Source organism: Andrena cerasifolii, chromosome 8, assembly GCF_050908995.1.
Source record: "Andrena cerasifolii isolate SP2316 chromosome 8, iyAndCera1_principal, whole genome shotgun sequence".
Lineage (NCBI taxonomy): Eukaryota > Metazoa > Arthropoda > Insecta > Hymenoptera > Andrenidae > Andrena > Andrena cerasifolii.
Window position 1 is genome coordinate 12,333,673 of NC_135125.1, and position 22,444 is coordinate 12,356,116.

Below are 22,444 nucleotides of genomic sequence, written 5' to 3' on the forward strand. Positions count from 1 at the left end.
GTGATGCGCCACGATAAAACGAAGCCTCCGGTTAATACGACGGTACCCCCGTTGCCCCTCGGGGTATCGTCCACGCGACTTTACGGCGTCGTTCTGAAAGAGAGCCCCGTGTAGGGCCGTCGAAATCGCCGCGATTACGATGCTCGCCGGGCATAAAGACGCTTAAAACGAAGGGGTGGAATGTGTTGTTTAAGGCACCAGGAAAGCTACGTACATGAAAGTGGCGACGACGTTCGTGGTGGGCCAGCCGAGGACGAAGCTGGTTTCTTGGGACTTGCTCGTCTCGGCTACGTCCTCTATGTGGCCAGCGGTGAGCCAGAGCTCGCTCATCCTCACGGACTGCTTCAGCTTGAAGTTACCCCCGCTTCGGGCCTTCGCTATGAGCAGCAGGTCGGAGAACAGGAAGAGGTGTCTCTCCTGCGCCTGCACCCCCTGCGAACCAAACAATCCTTCCTATGTAACGAACTTGCCTTACGATGATCTCCTGTCACTCTACGAATCGCTTATGGACTCGTCTGTTCATTTACCGTGGTGAACTGCACCGGAGTTTCCAGTAGGAACGTCCTCGGCGGAGATTTCGGGACTGGCGAGTTGTTGGACACGTTCAGCGACTTCTGCGACAGCACTCTCGTCAGCCTTCCGGGGTTCCCGCCGCTCCTCTTGCGGATCAGACTCTTCATTTTCTGGAATTACACGAATCACATTCCCTGGATGATGCACGGAGAGTTAAATCAAGCTACGCGGCCAATTTAACAGCCCCTGTTGTGCAGGCTGCTCGTGTCAAGTTGAACAACCTTCGAGCTCGAGCACGCCTTTGCAATCAATGTACCACTGTGATCCGCGAATAGGAAGTCAGCGTTACGGTTCCGCGAAGAAGTATAATGAAGTTCCTGACGCGACAGAGCCACTGCATGGATTGCGCTTTCCGACGTGGCCGGAGCCTCCCGCGAAACACACACGCGACGATTCGTTATTAGGATTCGAAACGAGGCTATCGGGATCCCCCGGGACAAGAGATTAGCATTAAATTATCCGCGCGGTTAGCTCGAGGCGCGCTCCTCCGCCCAGTTACCGTCGCTGCTCAAGGGGTCACAAAGTAACGACCAATTTTGATGCGAGGATCTAGCACATAAATTACTATCATCCTCTCGCAGCGGGCGGCTAATAACTGGACGCCAACGTGCCAAGTCGTGTTAACTTTCGGCTGACTTAACAGCATTATTCCACTGAATTTGTTCGGCAATGTTTTCACGCGCGAATTAGTTTACAATTCGAACCGTAGTATCCGTGAAATAATAGCTACAGCTATCAGAGGCTTGAATTTAAGGAGACCCTCTGGTCTAGAGCCTAAAAAATAGGTCATCTTTAGGAATTAATTAAAGGAAAACTACTATATATAATTTCATGCGACTTTTTGCATTGTATTAAGGATATATTAGATTATAGAAATATATTTTTTGATTTATAATTAATCAGTGCAGACGGCACTGGGGAGTCGTTAAAGTCAAGGCGTCAAAAAATTGATCCAAATCGGTGGGACCTGTATCTCCAAAAGTCAAATCCGATTCGATTAAAATTTCTGTTGTTTTGAAGAATATACTTCTGGCTAGGGGGGAAACCAGAAAAAAATACAAACATGACATTTTTTTAGAAAATAACGATACTTGAAGTTTGAAATCACTTTTCCCAATATTTTTCATCCTTTCAACGCCTTTGAAAATTATAAATTTTCAATGTTTTGTATTTTTTCTGGCATCCCCCATAGCCAAAAGTATATTCTCCAAAATAAAAAAATTTCAATCGAATAGGATAATAACTTTTGGAAATCCAGGTCCCACTGTTCTGACAACACTGTTTCGAGAAAAACGCGTTTAAAGTTTTATATGGGCGCCGAGTGGCCGGTTGTCGCCCATTCATTTGCCGCTACTCAAATGCCTATAACTTCGTGAATTTTACGAATTTCAACAAACCCTTTTACACACGTGTTCCTAAAAGTTTGAACATTCGAAAAATGAAATAAAAAAATCGACTTTTAGACCGGAAGGTCCCCTTAAGACAGTCTGCCGAGCCTATACGATTTCCCTGATGCAGTTCTAGCCCGCCTCGTTATTTTCCCGTGGCATCCATTGACGTCAAGAGCCACGGGTGGTATAACAGTTACGGCTGACAAATAACGCTACCAAATATAGCAAGAGGGTCCGAGGGACCCATGAAACACGAAATTACAAGCAACAGGACAGGCTGATTAACATACTTCGCTTTGACGCGAGCCGGCGTATTAGAGCGGAGGGCCTTCTCTCTCTAGTAATCCGCCTGGCTCTTTCCTCTTACGAAATCGATGATCTCCCGGTGCTCTTCACCCAGAGCTAGAGCTCTTACCAACTATCGAGGCACGCGTGACACGCGCTGTCCCGCGCTGGACGCGCAGATACGAGTTTCTTCGCGTATCGTATGCTAATGAAAGCCGCGGAAACCAAGGCGACGCGCTGATGACTCTCGCGATTCGAGGAAACGTTCAATCATCGGCCGCGAGCAGATACTCGACTTTGGTGCGCGCAACGTGACCGGGGAACACGGAGGAACGCGAGAGGCAGACACTCGATCCACCTAATGATCCCCGCTCTTCTTACAACTCTTACGCTCGATATGCAGATCCGCGTGTATAAGTATTCGGAACGATGACTCCTCGGGGCGACGTCGCGGGCTCGAAAATTCATATCGCTAATGCAATAAAGGCAGATCGCCTCCAGGGGCTCGGGACAGCCTCGACTTCCGGGTGCAGAGTGTAACGCACACTCTCGTTTAACTCCGCGCTGCCACGCGTTTACGTTCTTCAGGGTTTCGTATATTGCGCCAGCGGATAAAGCGGGATATTGTCACGGGGGACAGTGTCCAGCGAGACGCGTGAGAAACGCCGGCGCGAATCGCACGCGAATCGCCACGCTTTCCACGGTTGCGAGGGAAACATGCTCTCTCGCGCGAGTGCGTGAGAATCGTCGAAACGCAACGCTTATCTCCTCTCGCTCACGGTTGATGCGCTCGCACAGGAAGCGCCGTATTTATGGAGATTTTGCCGCGCAACCGTGGAGCAAACGAGAGTTCTCGCGGCACTTAAGGCTGGTGGAAGTTGACGGAGGGAAGTAACATACCGTGGTGAGGACATCTCGCTCGTGCAGCCGCAGGTTGTCGCCAGGGAACAGCTCCTGGATGCGATGGAGATCGCCCTCGAGCTGGCCGCGCTGGAGAACCGCGCCGCTGCCGACGCTCCCGTTTCCGTTCTCCACCAGGTTCCTCGCTTCCTGGCCCAGGTACCTCTCGTATTCGGCCAGCCTCTGGACCTGCGAACATTCCGAGAAAATCTCCCGTTAGATCCAAGCAATTCAGAGAATTTTTCCTACAGAGATATATATCCTGCCTCTCTCGATCGTTTACAGTGGAATCATGAAGGAACAATATTTCTCCACTTCAACGACCGCACCGCGGAGAATCGATGACTTTTGCGCAAGCACGCCGAGTTTCTCTATGGAGCCGCAATTACGATAATGTGGAGTTCGCGGGTCGGTTGCGAAAGTGGCAGAAAGAAGCCGTTGGGAAACTGCGGGAGCGTTTCCCTAGGAATCGACACGCGAAAATTAGGCGCGATGTAGTTGGTTGGGTTGTTGGCAGGCGATACCGCGATCGAGAGGAGGCACAGATTCATTCCGTTTCTTTTCAGCGTGGAATGGCGCAGGTAATTATTATCAACGACGCGTCCAGGTGAGTTATGCAAATAAGCCGTGGCGAGTCATCATTCAAGCACTCGAGCTGCTCGTTCCACCGGCAGATCGATCGTCTCGGTTAGGAGCAGTTGATTCACTGGTTAATTGTTGCTGTGCTTCGAAACTCGGAGGGAACGCCGTCCCGCGTGTGATTAAGTTCACGAGACCGCCGCACCTGTTACGAATCTACCGCTAAAGAGACTATATCGAATGTATAAACATATAAATAACCAGCTATGCCACTGCCGGTCGCGCGAGCCTCTCGAGTTCCGTGCCAAGAGGCGGAACACAATTATATCCGGGGGGTCGATTTCGTCCGACCAGCGTGAGACATCGACTGAAATATCAGGGCGAGCTGCGATTTCCCTGGGAGCTTGCGCGAGCTATACGCCAACGTTTTTCCAGCGCTTCGTTTGTTGTACCTTCCAGCGTATGCTTTGAAATTTTCAATTAAAATGCGAGCAAGCATCGCCTCTGCCCATTCACCCACGCAGCCGCCCAGTGTCGTAACGAGAGCGTACCCACCCACCACTTCTTTCCTGGCATCGCGTTCCGACCGGGAATCGGTGCGGTGGTCGTGCAAGCCCACTTGTGGCCACCCGAACCAGCGGTAATCTCACTATTCGGCGGCTTAAGATCGATCGTCAACGATCTTCGAAGTTCCCTCTACCGAAAGTTCCAACGTACCGCTGGATTATAATTTTATCCGTCGATCGATCACGCGTGAAGCAATCGCGCGATTGCCCCGAACTGTAAGCGCTTATAATACGCTCGTGGAGCCACTAATTCTCGTATAATTCCGCTGCGAGATTGCGCGCCGGTCGAAGAAAGCATGCAATGTAAATGCTGCCGTTTACTCGCGAACGAAAGATTATAAAGATACAGCCCGATGATAAATGGAACATGGCTTTTACTTTTACTTTTACCTTTCGCGCATCTCCGTTCGAAATGCCTCTTTTAAGGGGTTACCTACCGTCAGGAGGTAGAAAAAGAATCGATTCTTTACCTATTTTCTCAAATAAATTTTCAAAGAATCGATTCTTTACCTACTTTCTGAAATAAATTCCCAAAGAATCGATTCCTTACCTACTTTCTGGAATAAATTCCCAAAGAATCGATTCTTTACCTATTTTCTGAAATAAATTCCCAAAGAATCGATTCTTTACTTACATTCTGAAATAAATTCCCAAAGAATCGATTCTTTACCTACTTTCTGAAATAAATTCCCAAAGAATCGATTCTTTACCTACTTTCTGAAATAAATTCCCAAAGAATCGATTCTTTACCTACATTCTGAAATAAATTCCCAAAGAATCGATTCTTTACCTACTTTCTGAAATAAATTCCCAAAGAATCGATTCTTTACCTACTTTCTGAAATAAATTCCCAAAGAATCGATTCTTTACCTACTTTCTGAAACAAATTCCCAAAGAATCGATTCTTTACCTACTTTCTGAAATAAATTCCCAAAGAATCGATTCTTTACCTACTTTCTGAAATAAATTCCCAAAGAATCGATTCTTTACCTACTTTCTGAAATAAATTCCCAAAGAATCGATTCTTTACCTACTTTCTGAAATAAATTCCCAAAGAATCGATTCTTTACCTACTTTCTGAAATAAATTCCCAAAGAATCGATTCTTTACCTACTTTCTGAAATAAATTCCCAAAGAATCGATTCCTTACCTACTTTCTGAAATAAATTCCCAAAGAATCGATTCTTTTCCTACTTTCTGAAATAAATTCCCAAAGAATCGATTCTTTACCTACTTTCTGAAATAAATTCCCAAAGAATCGATTCTTTACCTACTTTCTGAAATAAATTCCCAAAGAATCGATTCTTTACCTACTTTCTGAAATAAATTCCCAAAGAATCGATTCTTTACCTACTTTCTCAAATAAATTCCCAAAGAATCGATTCTTTACCTACTTTCTGAAATAAATTCCCAAAGAATCGATTCTTTTTCTATCTCCTGTCGGTAGGTAACCCCTTAAAGCTCACAGATTAATGTATACAGAAGAAAAAGGAAATCTACGGCGATGGGACGCGGACTCGAACCCGCGATCTTTGGACTCGCTGCGCGCTGGTCAGCCGCCTTAACCACCTCACCCAACGCCGACTCCCCGAGATTAATTATTTCCGAACGCTACTTACTAGTGCGTCACCCTATGCCCCAAATCGCAGCATACGCCGTTTCCCAAACAAACGCCACAGATCCAAAGGCACTCTAGCAAATTTTTAGCTATACCCGATGAACATTTCAATTTACGAGCTAGTGGTGAGAGGTAGACCCATGGAGCGCGCTTCTTCCTCGTTGAAGGCGTACCGCACGCCACCGCAAGTTGATTAATTCCTTTAATTCCTCCCGAGATCGAGAGCAGCGGCGTGACGCGACCGGTCGACGCGATTCGCAGCTCGAAGACTGCGGATCGATCTGCCATTTCGCGAGCAACGCGACGGAAGTCTGATACATCATCGCGTACAATGAATCACCCAGCCGCCGCAGGTAACCGCTCAATCGCCCACGAACGGAGGCTATGTCACAGATTCCCTCGGCTGCGCCACGTGCCAGCCCCGCTTCGTTTTCGCCGCGGCGATGACCGCGCGCCCGTGACCGAAACCACACGCTGCTCCTCTCTCGGATGAAAGTTTTATTTATTTTGCACGGTAAAATGGATCTGCGTGGCCGAGCTTCATGCTCCCGGGCATCCTCGCGCCTCTGCTGTTCCAGCGGATTTCTTTTTATTTATCGTCGCCGCTCTTTCGCTTTCACTCGGTGATTGAACCCGCCGTTATCTCGCCAGCAACCGAGGAAATTTCGTTATCTAAAAGGCTGCAACGTTTCTCCTCGCCGTGAACCGTGAAAGGGTAGTGTTTGAGCTTCAACGTGACGCGCTTCAGTGATCGCGAGTTAGTTGTAATTAGCGGCTCCGAGGAGCCGTTTTCGAGCGGTCGTTCCTGCGTCGGATTTTAAACGATCCGGCAGCGTGCACCGAACCAGCGGCTGGCAGTCGTTACCTGCCCTCTTCTTTTTGGAGTTTAATTAATTACGGGGTCCGCGTGGACTTTCTCGATAGATCGCCTAACTCATTCGAGCGTTCTATAGACAGATAGCGAACTCCTATCAGAATTAGATCGCGTTATACGCTCGGGGATGCAGAGGATCGTATACAGGGAGCTAGGGAACGTTCAGCTCCTAGAAGTACGTACGTGGTTACTTTACTACTGCAGCCGGTAGTAGGTACACCGTTCACAGAACCCAGAAACGTCCAGTTACTAATCTATTATAGAATTAGACCCGTTAACTCAAGCAAATAAACGAGCAGGACTTAATTGGATCCGCTCCAATCTACAGAACGAACACGGCGCCGTTTCGTTGCTCGTTGATCCTGTTGCACCGGTGCAACGTTCATTACCGATCCCGGGGGTTTCTCTTTCACGGTGCAATTTTCACAGATCGGCGCCGATTCACCCCGCCATTGGCATCCTTCGACGCGTATCATCGGGCCCTCCCCCTTTCTCTCTCCTCGTTTTCTTTCGTCCCGTTTCCCATCGTCATTGTTAAAGCGACGCGTACTTTTACGCGGCATTCTTATCCCGACACCGTTTCTGGGCCCCTTTTCGCACACTTTCACCGCGCCACGGTCGATTATATTCCTAGGAATACCTGGAACGCGGCGTTGTTCGCCGCCGCACGCTCTCGATCGCCGATCGATAATCGTTATCGGGTCACGAGAGCCGATCCTGGTTTCACAAACCGAGGAATTTCGTTGCGGGGGAAAAAGGACCCCCTCGATCTCCTAACGATCCGCGTTCCATTGAATCGAAACCCTATCGCGATCTGTTCCTGGTTAAGTGTAACGGACGGTGGGCGAGATCGTATTGCGATGACTAATGTATCGCAGTTTAAAGTTCTTGTTGTACGGAGTTTTTCCCCCCTTAACGCACCGCACTGGCATTCTGCACGCGTGACGCACTCCCAGTTCCCAGGAGTTTTTCTCACAGGCTGTTACGGAACGAGACGTGCACGATCAGCAATTTAGAAACTTAATTGAATTCCATAATACCTACTTTGTGCGCGGCAAGTAATAGATTGCAAGGAGAAACATTGCGGAAACAAGATCAACCACTCGTACGAAATGCAGTAGAGAGTTGGAAACTGATTCCAAGATGCGTTGACCCGAAAGTCTTAATACGTCTATGGACAATGGGAGATGCACACCGCAGCTCTGTGAATCGTAAACGATACCGTGCATTCAAGAGTCCCTCCTATTGCTCCATAAAAAAAAATCCTGATTCGAGCGAACACGTCACCTACCCTCTCCTTCGAACCCCTCGAATCCCCCGACTCGTTTGCCCCAACACAAAGAGCGCCGTTGGGACGAATCGCGTCTCGAGATCACCGAAAGGAATACTCCGGGGAGAGGCTCGGTCGAGTGGTCTCCACTTGAAAAGGGATTTCCCACAAATCCTCCCAGCCATGATGGATAGGGTGGTCCCCAGGAAAAACGAGAGATTTCTCGCAGGGTGGTGTTCGCGCGAAGGGTAGTACTCCCGACCACGTACAAGGCTCGACGCGTCGGTGCTCCTCCTGGCATGTTAAAGAGGCGCACAAAGAAGCGGTGCCTCCTCCACCTCCTCAGGACGAGCAAAGAAAGCGAGGGAACGAGTAGAGGGGAGAGAAGGGAGCGCGGTGGAGAAAAAGAAGCGCGGATTCGTTCCAGGCGAGCGGATTTCGGCGCCTGTGACGATAATCCTTCGGAGCGGCGGGCTAAATTATTATTATTATTATTAATATTGAAAATTAAACGGGCATTGCCCAATACAAAGCACAATTACAACGACGTGATAGGATTTTCCTGACACAATAGTCTGAGGAGCTTCCAACTGAAAGAGGAACTACTACCGGAAAAGAAGTCGACATAGTCTACATAGGAGCTAGCACTGAACATTAAGCGATTCATTGGATCGAGTGATCCATATTTAGATTTGAATTTGCGGTATACAAAAGGTGGCCTTTTTCTGATCAACGAGTTCCAGTAGTGCAGAACAATTAATTTCACTCTTTATGGCTCTTAAAAAGAAAGGTCATGTCCATTACAGTTCTGCGCGCAGAAAGCGTTGTCATATTAAGTTTAACAAGTTTCGATGTAAAATCATGATCCCAGACAGTATTATTATTATTAATATTATTAATAATAATTAAACGGGAATCTGTACAAAAAGAAAAGACAAGTGCAATCACAGAATCTGAACACTTGCTTAACCAATAATTAATAATTAGTGACCAAAAAATGACTATACCTATATGATAAACTAAGTCCCACCATATACATATGATATTATTTCGGATTCCTTCTTAAGCAAAAACACAAGGTTGATTCGTCTAAAAATATAGAGGTTTATTATCAATTACATAATAAATAATTATCACATACATACTTCCACGTGTTTCACTAACCTAAAAATATAGAGAATCAACAATTAAATGTTTGTGCTTCTCTATATTCTCTCAACATATGATCTTTTCTTATAGGGACCTGCACTTGTAGATTCTGTACTACTGGGTTCATTAATTCGATCTCACTATTTATCAATATAATTAATTTTTGTATTAATCAATTTAACCGTCACTCTGTCTATCTCTATTCTCTGTTTTCTTTATCTTCTCAAGTCCTGACCTCTCTCGAGCATCTACGTAACTCACCAGCCTATACACGAAGCTTACATCTCCCCTCCACAAGACGCTTAATTTTCATCCTAAGATGCAAATTTAGCGTTATTTTTACCATACATCAGTCGACACAGGTGTGAGCTTCGTTATATGATACAAACCAAGTGATCTTTTTCTATGACCCGTGTTTACTTTATAAATTGAATCTGATACTTTCTCCGATATTTCAAAGGGACCTATCCTGATTTCATCCATTTTTTTCCTGTTTAATTTATTTCCATTAACCACGTAAACTAAATCTCCTTCTTTGAAATTATACTGTGTTCTGTTTTTATCAAATATAGATTTATTATAATCATGGGATTTTTTTGTTTTGAGCAGTGCTATTCTTCTATCTTGTTCCAAACTTCTTGTATTTTTATTTTTCTCTTTTAATTCAGGTGGTAACAAGTCAGTAGATTCTCCACTTAGCAGGTATTTTGGTGAAAATCCTGTAATTGTGTGATTTGTTTCGTTATATTTATTTGTACATTCTTCTGCTATTTTGGACCATGCTGATTTTTTTCTTTTCTCATTCAGTTTACAGCGTATTCTATTCACCAACGTCTGATTTAACCTTTCGTTTAGACCGTTAGAGAAAGGTGCGTCTACGGCTGTAAAAATCAGTTGTACATTTCGATTTTCAAGGTAATTTTTGAATTCGTTTGAATTTAAGGCTGGATATTGATCTGAGAGCAGTATTTCAATCGTGTTATCTTTCGAAACCTTCTCAATTAGTTTTATGAAGTCTTGAGCGTTTTGATTTTTCGAGCATGAGCTGTATGTAAATCTTGTAAAATGGTCCACTAGTAGATGTAGGTATTTCTTTGTTGATCTTCGACGTCTCTTCTCGTGCGCGTTTCTTGCCCAAACGTGATAATTGTTGATTTATGATATTATTTCGGATTCCTTCTTAAGCAAAAACACAAGGTTGATTCGTCTAAAAATATAGAGGTTTATTATCAATTACATAATAAATAATTATCACATACATACTTCCACGTGTTTCACTAACCTAAAAATATAGAGAATCAACAATTAAATGTTTGTGCTTCTCTATATTCTCTCAACATATGATCTTTTCTTATAGGGACCTGCACTTGTAGATTCTGTACTACTGGGTTCATTAATTCGATCTCACTATTTATCAATATAATTAATTTTTGTATTAATCAATTTAACCGTCACTCTGTCTATCTCTATTCTCTGTTTTCTTTATCTTCTCAAGTCCTGACCTCTCTCGAGCATCTACGTAACTCACCAGCCTATACACGAAGCTTACATACATTATTAACTAGCCTATATAGTGGCGTCCTAAACGAGTTAAGGGAACTCAGGAAGGGGTCCGTACCACTGAAGAATCGCTTTGCAATACCCATCGCTCTATCAACAGGGTCGCACACTTAACAATCTATTCGCGCCCCGTAAGATAGCTTTCGACCCAGGTTAAAAGTGACCCGCCAAACCCCCAAAAACAGAGTTCATGAAGCAACACAGAGCGACCAACGGTATGAAATTATCGCTAATTAGCATAGCGAGGCGTGCATCGGCGCGGGTTCGTTTCCGCGCGTGGATCGGCGACTGTTGTGGCTCCGGGCGTAGAAATCCGATTCCCCGAGCCGACACTGTCGCGTTTGCACAATCCCGAGGCCCGACGGATCTTTTATCCGGCCACTCGGCGGCTGGATAGAGGAAACCGGGGGGGGGGAACGGTGGAGAAAAAGCGATCGACCACGGCCTCGGCCTAGCCGGCGGTTAATTTGTCGGGCAGCCGTACGGATAATTTGCCTGGCACGCGGCGATCAATCATTTAATTAGTCAGCCTGGGGAGAACGTGCTCTCGACGGGCTGGAAATTCAGCTGGAACGCCGGTGAATGGGAAGAGAAAGGTCGCGGGGAGATTCGCGCATGTCGGCGGGGCTTTTTGCTCGCCGTCGCGTCGCGGCGCGTACGCGACGTCCGCGCGTATCCGTGAATGCATACATCAGAGGGTCTATCTCTGGATGGCTGAATACCTTACGGATATGGTATATACGATAGCGCGGGGCCGCGTGTATCTGGAAGCGTACCTAAACACGTATTCTACCGTTAGCCTGCCTCGAAGCATCGACCTCGCGACTCGCGTAGCGCGAGCGCTGTTCCCTGACGGACGCCGTTTACGCCTCTGCCAGCGATATATGCCCCCGGGGTCCTGATTCCTGGACCCTCCGTGAACTCTCACGACCCTACCTGAACGATATTAACGCGTTGCAGGGATGAGAATCATGAGAATGCTCTGGTACAGTTTTGACGATGCTATAGACAGACGTGCATGGTAAAGCTGTTGCGACTGGAGGTTGGTGGAACGCGGAGTGTCGCTAAGTATCTACCTCGAAGAGTCTCGAGCTCCTCGAGGATAGATACGAAGCGTGGAGGATGGAAATGGACGCGCGAAGAGTCGGCTGGCGCGTTCGGTAGGATCGGCGATCGCGTCGAGTGCCGCTTCGCCGACACAATTTTTGTTCGGATTGCGGCAATCGCGGACGGCGAATGGAACGGAGAGGAGGCCCCGCAGGCACGAGCCCGTAACTTTTTCCATCAGCATCTCGATGGTACACGGGAACGGAGAGCGTCGAGGTACAACCGCGCGGGACAAATTACCGCGGGCTGACGCAACGGAGAACACCTGTCTCGAAAAGTTACAAAATCGGCTTCCTGCGACGGTGATTTACGCACCGGAGTGCAACCTGCCTCGTGGATTCACGTCCGAAGAGATCGATAACGGGCGCAGACGTTGCACTTTATTCTGATAACGAGATATCGATCGTCCACTGATTACGGATGTAACTGTTACTGATTCTGCAGAGTTCGATCCCCCTCCGTTTGCCTTCCTCGCGAACCGACGGTGGGTTTCGCGCCGCCAATCGCTGCCAGTTCGTTTATATAACGTAATGGGCATTAATAACACGGCATCGAGGTCAAATCCAGCCGGAATGCATAACGCGCGTACGAATGTCGTGGAATGCAACGTGCATTACGTACGGCGCATAGGCGTGCAGGAGCGAGGCGATCGCGCGTACGAGGCACGTTGCAAGAAACGCGAGGATATACACGTCCACTGCCGAAGCGGGATTACGAAACGCCGCGGACAATAATTCCGCGGCAATCTCGTTGCAACTGCAACAGCGGAATGTGTAATAACGTCCCGCGAGTCGAGCGGCGAAATAAAAGCAACGCTGCGCGGGGAAGTTCGATCGAGAACCCATTACCGAGGGCGATCCTCCTCGAGTTCCTTCGGGAAGAGGAATTTCGAGGGAGCTGAAGACGTTAGCCAGCTCCTCTCTGTGCCTCGATCCACCGGTATACCTAGCGAGATGATTCTCCGCGTCGATCGCGTGGCATCCAGAGCAGACGATCCGAAGAACCACGCGAAAGAACGCAGCATCGCGATAGTCTTCCGCGGGGTGCTTCGATCTGTTCGTCCACTTTCTCGGTTGCCCGATTTTACCGATCGACGCTTCTCGACCGAGTGTCCATCCCAAAGTAAACACCCCCGAGGATCGTGCGTGGATTTCTTGGAAAGAAAGTTTACGGTGAAACAGCTCGGTGAACCTGTTCCTCCGGTCACCGATCTCCATTGAAACGAGCCTAACGGACGAGGAACACGAGGATACACACGCCGACTACCGAGAGGCCGATTACGAAACGGCGGGTATCCGCGAGCGACGATAATTCCTCGGCGAAGCCAGCGCGCGTCTGCCCACATTCGCCTTTCGCTGCTACGCCGCGAGCGTGTGTCGCGGTAGAGGAAGAGTCCTCGCCGAGGAACAGGGCGCAGAAGCTCCGCGAAAAAAAGAAAACAGATGGTGACTGGCGGAGGAGAGTGGTCTTCTCCGATCGGTTCATCTAGATTCTAGAATCTGGCTCGTTATCGCCGCGGAATTAGCCCGGGAAGCGAGCGCGTTGCCCTCGCCACTGCTGCGCTTCGGCAGAAGTATTGACTCGCTACGAGGATTCTCGCCGATTTTTCCAAGCTGAATACGCTCGGCTTCCATTATCCGCCCATTTCCTTGATTACTCGGAATCCCTTCGTTACTTAGAGCTCCTACGTTCCCTGGGTTTCTGCGATTTCCACGGCCGCTTCACCAGAATAGAGCGATTCCGATAATGGGACCAGTTAGCAACGAGCGGAGCGGGGAAATTCAAGGGGCCGAAGTGTTCATTCATTAAGCTCGCGTACACCAGCGAGATACAGTTCTCGCGGCATGCAACGGCGATACTAGAAGCGGCGGCGAAGGCAGTGCCAAGCCTTGGCTTAGATTCCAGGTTTGTCGCGTACGCTAACTCGCTGTTCCAGTGGCGTAGGGCGGCTGAAAGCTTCGCACATGCGCCGCACTTTCTCCTCGCGGCGGGAATTGTGACACGTAATTGCATACTTTCGACGGGTTCTGATGAAAGTTTCAGCCAGAAAAGCGAGGCTTTCGTTGTGCCGCGTGTGCCTAACCTTTCCTTTCCGTAGAAACTACTCTACCCATCTGGGATCCTGCCCTGCGCTGTCCACGTCTACTTAAAGAATGATCGTATGCCCGATAAAAATGACCCGCTAACGATCGACAAGCAGGAACAGAGAAACCAACATTTACATTCGCACACCTGAGCCGCGAAGCATCCGCTTCTTCCACGCCTCTGCGCTCACACGCACACACCTTAACCATTTAGCAGCACTTGGCAATAACCACTGGGTGAAGGTATTCGCGCCATGATCAAGGAATCTCATTCCGTTCACCTCGATGACGGAATGCAGATAGCAGAGTCCAACCGAGCCCCTCCGCCGCCACTCCAAAGTCGATCTCCTCGATCTTCTCGGTCGTTCTCCAGCTGGCGGCTTACAAGAGTTACAAGTGACAATACGATCGCGCGGATCCCGGGCACCTATGAGTCTAGATCTCCAGCTGTCAGGCGGAGGAGCCGATTTCCCCAGACTTCTCTTCACGGAGGACACGTCCGACGTGACAATTTGTTGGACGGTCGGCGATCGATCGAGAACCCTCGAGAGAGAGAGATCCAGCCTTAATCCCCTGGCGGACAGCAGGCTCGTATTAGGCACAACGTGTACCGTTAACCAGTGGCTGGAAGACCGCGCTGCAAGTGGTTTAGCTGGCGTTACATACGCAGAGGCTGGAGCGCAGCAGCCGTGTACCGTAGCGCGCTCCAGAGGGATACCTGTACCCGATTTTTCGACCTCGAGCAACGAAAGTTGCAGAGGCGCGTGCCCGTCGCGCTCCTAAGGGCCGATGACGGAGGAGATAGCTGGCGGGTTAACGGGGTGAGAGACACCGCTCGTACGTTAACGGTGTAACTACGACAATATTGCCGGGACACGAGCGTCGCGTCGCGTGCTTTCTCCTCGGGCTTGTTACCGCCGATCCCAGAGCCAGTGCCGATCGACTGACAACCCGGCCGACACGGCGATATCTTGTAGTCGTCGATGGCAGACATCGTGGCGAGAGTTCCGCGGTGAAATTAACGCTGTACGTTCCATTGCGGCGTCGCGGACATTGCGGCGCGGGACATGGTTCTGCGTAAGGTGGGACGTGAAATCGAGATCGACGAAATTAATGATTGCTCGCTGAACTACTTCAGTTAGGTGGTAGAGACGGAGGGTTTTGAGTACCGTGTATAAATTCACTCTAAGGGGGTGAAATTGACCCCTGAAAATCCGTTTTTTAATTTTATTTTGTGACATAACTCGCGAACCGTAAGAACTGTAAGAACTAAAAATTACCAAATGATAGTCGTAATTAAAATAAGTAACTTTTTCCTGAACACTTTTTTTCTATCTCCTACAGTTCGCGAGTAATAATACAAAATAAAACAAAATTCAAGGGTTCATTGCACCTTCTTGGATTGAATTTGGGCAGCAAATGAAATTGCGTTATACTCAGGAGGACTTCCCCTACATATTTACAGAGTTTCATAATTATTTGAATTTCAGGGTGTGTAATCTTCCCTTGTCAAATGTATGGGGGTTGAAACTTGGTAACCCGGCATACGTGAAAATGGTTACTCCTACGAAAAAAACTCATAGGACCTTTTTTGTAGAGAATTTCCTAGGCTATAAATTGTATAATAACTATTTTCGTCGCAAAACTGCTAGATAAGGAGATATTCGCGAAAAACAGTTTTTTTTCAACCCTCTGTAAAATTTTTAGCGGCGGTCGGATCGATGAGGAATTTTGACATATTGTTTAAAACGACCAAATAAAGGCCCACACCAAAATTTAGCTTGGTGGGAATTATTCCGTAGATTGGGCAGATTTCCGTCTAATTTCACTGGACCAACTTAGCCTATACACAAATCCGCCGCAGCGGATGATAATTGCGACTACTTAGTCGCTCTGAGTTTTTAGATAAAGGGATAGAATGTCAGTGGGGCAGCGACAGAAGTCTCAAATTCGTTCTAACGAGGAAAAAGTAGCGAGCCAGCGAAGTTTGATCCCCCGAAAAGAATGTAATCCAGCTTAACGGCGAGAGCCGCGAACGAGGAGAGGAAAGAGAATCGAAAAGTCGTGTCGTCGGCCAAGGAGAATCGGTGCCGATGAAAGGAAGGAATTTGGTGAATGGGAGTGCCAGGACTCGTTTTTCCACTACAATGGCACAGCCGCGATAGAACAGGCGAGAGACAGAGACGACCGATGCATCGCGAGTAGCAAAGGAATTTCTCGAGATCGTAGTTGCCACCGATCACGATCCCAAGGCGATCGAGGAGGATCTATCTGTCGAGTCCACTTTACCATCGCGTCGACTCTTAACTACGCCGAAAAACGAATTCTTTTGTCAACGAATGTTAACTAAACCTGGAAAGACAAGCGTACCTACTTAAACCAACGCGATCGAATTCTACGCACAAGTCACAAAATAAAGCGACTCCAGCGTTTGCAAAAGTCACGTACAGTGCGAAGAAGGAATCATACCGCCCACGACACAAAGTTCCCGGCGAAAATTCGCCGCGGGACGCAGCCCGTTCGAGCTATTCTTACCAGAAAACCGTCACGGCTTTTTCGCCGTGAAAGCAAACCGCGGTCACGGTTGCGTGGAAAGTTTCGCGAGAAATTCGCGATCGGTTGCGTCCGCGGGATCGCCACCCAGCGTCTCCGCGGCGTCGCTCGTAAACACCTCCTCTCGACTCTCGCGAATAAATAAACGTGGCCGCGATATCTCGCCGATTCGGCCACGTTATCGCCGCTGTCCGAATAAATTCGGCGAGGCATTAACGCGTCGCAGTAAAAACGGCGGTTTAATCGCCGCGTCGCGGGCGTCGACATTCCTCACGCTCCTTACGAGCGCGCCCGCGCGCTCGCTTTCCACGCTGGTCGCCGATGAAAAATCGCGCAATTAGCGCGGCGTGGTACCGCGTCAGGGTGCAGGACTCTGCCAATTGGCGCCGAAAGAATGGGCCGCGAGAGAGCGGAGAAAGAAGGGCCCCGGAGAGGAGAAAGAAAGGAAAAGAAGCGAGAGATTGGCCGCGGAGTAAAGTCAGAAGTTTCACGGTGCAGATCCGCGATAGCGAACCGAACGACGACAGGGGGCGAGGAGGAGGAGGAGGAGGAGGTGGGTGTCCTTGAAACATGGTAGTTAACCACCACCAGCATGGGCCACGAGGGACCATTACCATCGGCGTGGATCCCGTCCAAGGGAAGAGACCCGAGCACCAAGCGCGGACCGAGGTGCGTGCACGCGCCCTGACCGACAAATACACGCGACCACCTTCGCGGAGAAAAGACCGGTCGGCTACATATTGGTTTGTTACACAGATTCCTGCGCACCTTTATGTATTCCTTGATTGCGAGCCGGGGGAAATTTCGGGCTGCGCAGGGTGGACTTTAAGCAACGCTCGCGCGCGCGCAGTGGGCGTTAATGGGAACACGAGCAGCGAGCTGCAGAGGTCGACGCACGGAGGCGATAAGCGGTCGAGTGGAGTGATAACGGCGAAAACGGAGCATTGTTTTCCGAAGGATAGACCGAGGAATTTCTGAGCGCGTTCCAAATCGGCTGTTGCGTTCGGCTAGGAAAGAGTTGCTGAAGAAGCAGCCTTTCTCGGCGAACTTAGTATTCCAGAGAACCGCTGCTGAGGACGCTGACAATGAGTAACGAGGAACTTGGAATCGTGACAAAATCATGCAATATTGCTTCGGAGTAAGGTGGAATGAGTAATGAGGAACTTGGAATCGCGACAAGACGTTGTAGTATTGCGTGGAACCGAGGTGAATGCTGATGAGGAGCTTCGAGTAGCAATAAACTATTACGATAACGTTGGTTGAGATAATACCTAATCGACTAAGCGTGCCACACCTTCCTGGCGTTATTGAGAGCCGCGCGAATTATTCACGCGTGCAGCATCCAGAGGATCGAGATGTTGCTGCAGCGTTTCAGAACCAGTCCCCTCGGAACCCGCGAAACTGGACCGAAATTTAAAGGCGCCGCTCGCGGTGGCCTTTTTGGGGTAGTGTTTACACAGGACGGCGACCGTTTTATGCAAATTTGCCCGCGACCGCATCGGCAAGCAGGTAGCAAGGTCGTATTTTAAAAGGAGTACCGTCGCACGGGAGCAAAGTAGCGAGCAATGGCGCCCTGCTCCGATCCGAACCGCGCCTCTCGGGGATCTACTTGCCCCGATCGAAAAAGAGAGAAGATGAAATATTCCGGTGGCAGCGGATAAGATTGCCGCGTGTTTGGCGCGGTCACGGCGAGGGAACGAGCTGAAGCGACGCGGAAATTCCTGCGTTCTTCGTCCCTCTCTTCCTATTTCAAGAAACGAGCATCGCTTCTGACTACTCCCGGCGAAGACTTTGAAGACCGCCAAGACCCTTACCAGGAAATGCACACACAGAGGGAAAGAGGGAGAGAGATATTCTGCTACTCGTTCGTCCGCATCTATCGACTCCCTTTTCTCTTATTCCTCCTCCTCCTCATCTGCTTCTTCTTCTTCTTCTTCTTCTTCCACTACCGCTTTACGAGCTTCCTCCCGATGCTCCGTGCTCTCTAGGAACGATTCCTTCTCATTCGTCACGAACAGGTGCGGGCTTGATAAACGAAACTGCTTCGATTGCGGTTTACGGGGAAATTAGTCGGGGAGGAATAGAACAACCGCAACCGCGCGACGCGTTCTAATCGCGGCTGGATCGAATTTCGCGCGGATCGTTACCGTGAAATCGTGCCGGGACTCGGCCGCCGGCTTCAGTGTCACCATGGAAATTCACGTTTCGCTGAATCGGCGATAACTGTACCTTGATTAGGGTCCCAGCGCGCGCTACGCGCCGTACCATTTGCGGGCGACACCGTAATCGCGCGATTGCGCACCACATCTTCCTCGTTAATCGTAATTCCCCTGGTACGGGAAAGGTGGGATAGTTGATCAGCGGGGTTACACGATCGCATCAGCTTTTTAATTAATATATTGGCAATTTGTGCCTGCTGTCACGTTATCGTGGTAATGTTTGCACTGTTGCAACACTTCACGTTGCAGTTTTCTTTCCCGAGCATAGAATAATGTTGTTAGAAGCTTCGATCTTATTTGCAGCCAAAAAGTAAATATTTCGGTCTGCTGTTCTTCCTCCTTTTCGATTGAATATTGCATTTTCAACGATTTGAAATATATTAAGTTAAGACAGCAATTTCTGGTCTATTAATGCTATTTATTGATTGATCTAAATATTTAAGGTAAGTTTAATTTTTCATCTTATTCAAATCCAGCGCATTTAGGAATACTTGATCAGTGTGTGAGGTGGGATACTTGAACAGCTGAAAATGCCCCAAAAAGAACCATAGAACGGATAAAGAAACAGAAAAATGCGACAAAGAAAGTGAGAAGGAAACTCTTTTCTTCATCATCATCTTAATCAGGCGATACCTAAGTGAAATGTCTTTTAAGAATGCATTTATGCTGTTTTATGTCATAGAGTTTAATTCTTCGGTTTTATTTTTTCAGTTATTCTTTCAAGTTAGTTATAGTTTATTTTCCTTTTATGATATTCCCTTTATTTCATGTTATTGACTAAGATAATAAATAGTTTTTAGAAAATTAATATGTTATTTACTCTTGAAGTTCCACTGATCAAGTCTCCCTAAACTTTTGATCAAGTCTTCCTTTCAGTGGGGGATACTTGTGCATAACGTCGCTGCCAGAAAACGTTTAAAATCAGTCGTTAAAATTAGTTTTCGGCTCTCAAATTTGTACAAGTATATTGCGAATACTCTAAGAATCGCAACTTAAATAATCAAATACAAACGAAGCAAACCATTATTATTGTTTCAATAAAAGAGCAAAACTGCGATCAACCATCCCACCTTTCCCCTACGCTCGCTGGCGAGTATCTCGCCGAGCCCTGGTCATGAATTCTCGCGTCTAGGGGTGGCTCGCGACGTCTCGTGCGCGTCACGCGCATCGTGCGCACAGAGACATTAAACACGCCAAGAGAAAGACGCTGGAGAGCATGCACAATCGCGCCACTACGAAGTGACTGGCGCCTTTAACGAGCATACATTTGACATCCTTAAGAGGTCTCCTATAAAGCGCAGCAAGGGCCGCGACAACGGCCTTGCCGGCAAGGAGAATGGCCCTTAGTCATCGTAGGAATGTCGGCTAACGCATAACCCGATGCACTTCCTCTATCTGACAGGCAGCTAAACGAAACGACGTTTCTGCGTATCGGTCGACTAGGTAGGTATCGAATATTCTTAATGGACCTGGCCCCGATCGGCTTTCGTGGCCCCTCCAGGTAATGGAGCAACGACTCCTAGGCTAGAGTTTCCAACCCGCCTAAAACTCAGCCTACCGTCCACGTAACAGCAGTTGACAAAGTTCATCCATAATACATTCTACTTATCGTGCACCACGCGTAGCTTGCAAGAGGAATAAATCGTCCCCGCCATAACGCGGGCCTAGGATCCCTCTCTTCCGCGTTGCAATAAGCATCGAAGAACCAATAACAAGATCCTCCGCGATAGAGCTTGCCGCGATAACCGTATTCCTCGCGTGTGCGCCGATAACGAAGATAAGCGGATCAGCGTTGAAGCGGGCTCGCGCGGTATGCCAGGTGGTTGGCGGGCGCGATTCCGGTAAAGCGCGCGAGAAGAGGACAGTCAGAGCGTGTACGCGCGGATCGCAGTCGGCATACGGTCAATGCACCAGCCCAGTTTTCAAAATAACTTCAAACGCTCCCATCAGCCTCCGCCTCGCTCTCTCCGCCGCCGCCTGTCCCCCCCCCTCCCGTTCCCGTCGTTTCACAGAATCCAGAATATCCGCGGACATTCGCAGACTGTCTCTTGACCAGCCGCCAAATCGCCCACTTTATATTTGCCTGGCCGACACGGGAATATGCATAGGGCGATTCTATAACCGTGCGCCGTCTACCGGAGTGAATCACGTATAAATAAACCGTGCGGAGTGCACCGTAAGTGGACGAAATTCTTGGTAACGTCTACGTTCCGCGAATCATCGCGCACCCCGCAACGCCGGCTCCTACGAAACAGCTCCTTTTCGGTTACCTCGAGCTTCCCCGCGGAGCCGTTGCACCGAGTCCGCGGTAGATATCGGTAAACTTGAGAGGTCTTCAGAGCACTTCCTAACACCATTCCCCGAAGCGCAGGAGCATCCTTCAGGAAGACACACGAGGAAACGTTTGCACTGCGCCGCGAAATGATGCGCGAAAGGAAATTCAAGTTCACTAGATTCGTAACGATTTAGGGTAGGTAATTCAGACCCACTCGGTGTCGAGGTGACCAGCACGATCGGTGCTCGGAGGATCGACTGACGTCAGGGTTGCTGGCTAACCAATTATCAACCGCCACTCTGGTGGTCGTGGAGGAAAGTAAAGCCACCCCTAAGAACTCCGGGTCGTTAGAGTTTACACTCGGATTTCCTTTCGCCCGCCGCTTATCGCTCGGTGATGTGGAAATCGTTCGGTAGCCTGGCTTTATCTGGGCAGCCGATTGCCGGAACGCTCGTACGGTGTTGTTGACAGTGCGGGGCAATGAATGGAACGAGCCAATATTATCGATCGGCTATCGATCGGATATGGTCTATCTGTTTCGGTACTCCTTTTACGCGGAGTCGTCCTCCCCCATCGGTTACGTCTTTCGCTGAGCGATGATCTATAGATCTGACGCAAGGAAGCTGGTGAATAGCGTTACGACGCTGCTCGACCGAGACACAGGATCAATGATCCACCTTCGAAACGAATTTCCCGTATTACTCACGCGGAACGATAAAATCGTCGGAGCCACGGCTTCCTGGACAAGCGACGCGATATCTATCAACACCGTCGCGTTCCGCGTATGATAATACTCGCTCTTCAACCCCAGTTCTTCGTCGCCGAGGCGACACGGATCATTGCGCTTTATGATCACGCGAGTACCGTGCAGTGAATGCAACACGTGGCTGCCCCGACTTTTCAATGAACCGCCCGCCCAGCTCCCTGTGCCCGAGCGATTCCAAAATGTTAGGAGATCTCCGGCGCACGGTCTAATTGGGCTGAAACGCGGACAATGGGCCTGAGACGGTTCGGTTGTCCAAACGCGACTCGAGGAGTAATCGTTAATGCCTCTGTCGCGGTAAAGTCGCGCGAGACAATGGCCCGCGTAGCCAGGACAATGGCTCGTTCGGAAATTACTGCCTGAATTTTCCCACTTTACGATCGACTGGCCGGCCCGGCAATGCCTTCCTGCACGCATGCAGGTCAGCGCGAGGCGTGTTCTGGCGGCAAAGCCCAGGTAAACGCTCCTAATCCACTTTGGAGCCAGGGAGTAGGCCACCAGATGAATTCTGCGAAGCGATTCGCGGAATATCGGTCGTTTCGCTTCGAATCGACTCTCTCTGGCAAGCAATGGCCATTGTCAGCCGTCGACGACGATATTTATGCCCGGTTGCGTCAGAGCGCCGATGAAATCGCGGTCGATGGACTACCGTAACTTCTGGCGTTTATAGAATCGCCG

The 22,444-nt window shown here is 48.9% G+C and overlaps 1 protein-coding gene across 5 annotated transcripts in view; it reads right to left on the reverse strand.

Annotated features, from left to right (window-relative positions):
* Window positions 1-22,444, reverse strand: part of LOC143372376 (uncharacterized) — a 159,309-nt gene that overhangs the window by 4,513 nt on the left and 132,352 nt on the right. For all 5 annotated transcript variants that reach the window (XM_076818521.1, XM_076818520.1, XM_076818522.1 and 2 more), the window contains 3 exons: window positions 3,150-3,338; window positions 528-683; window positions 215-432 (listed from right to left, as the gene is read on the reverse strand). In XM_076818521.1, the coding sequence (XP_076674636.1) occupies window positions 215-432; window positions 528-683; window positions 3,150-3,338 (563 nt within the window). The remainder of the gene's footprint in view (window positions 1-214; window positions 433-527; window positions 684-3,149; window positions 3,339-22,444) is intronic.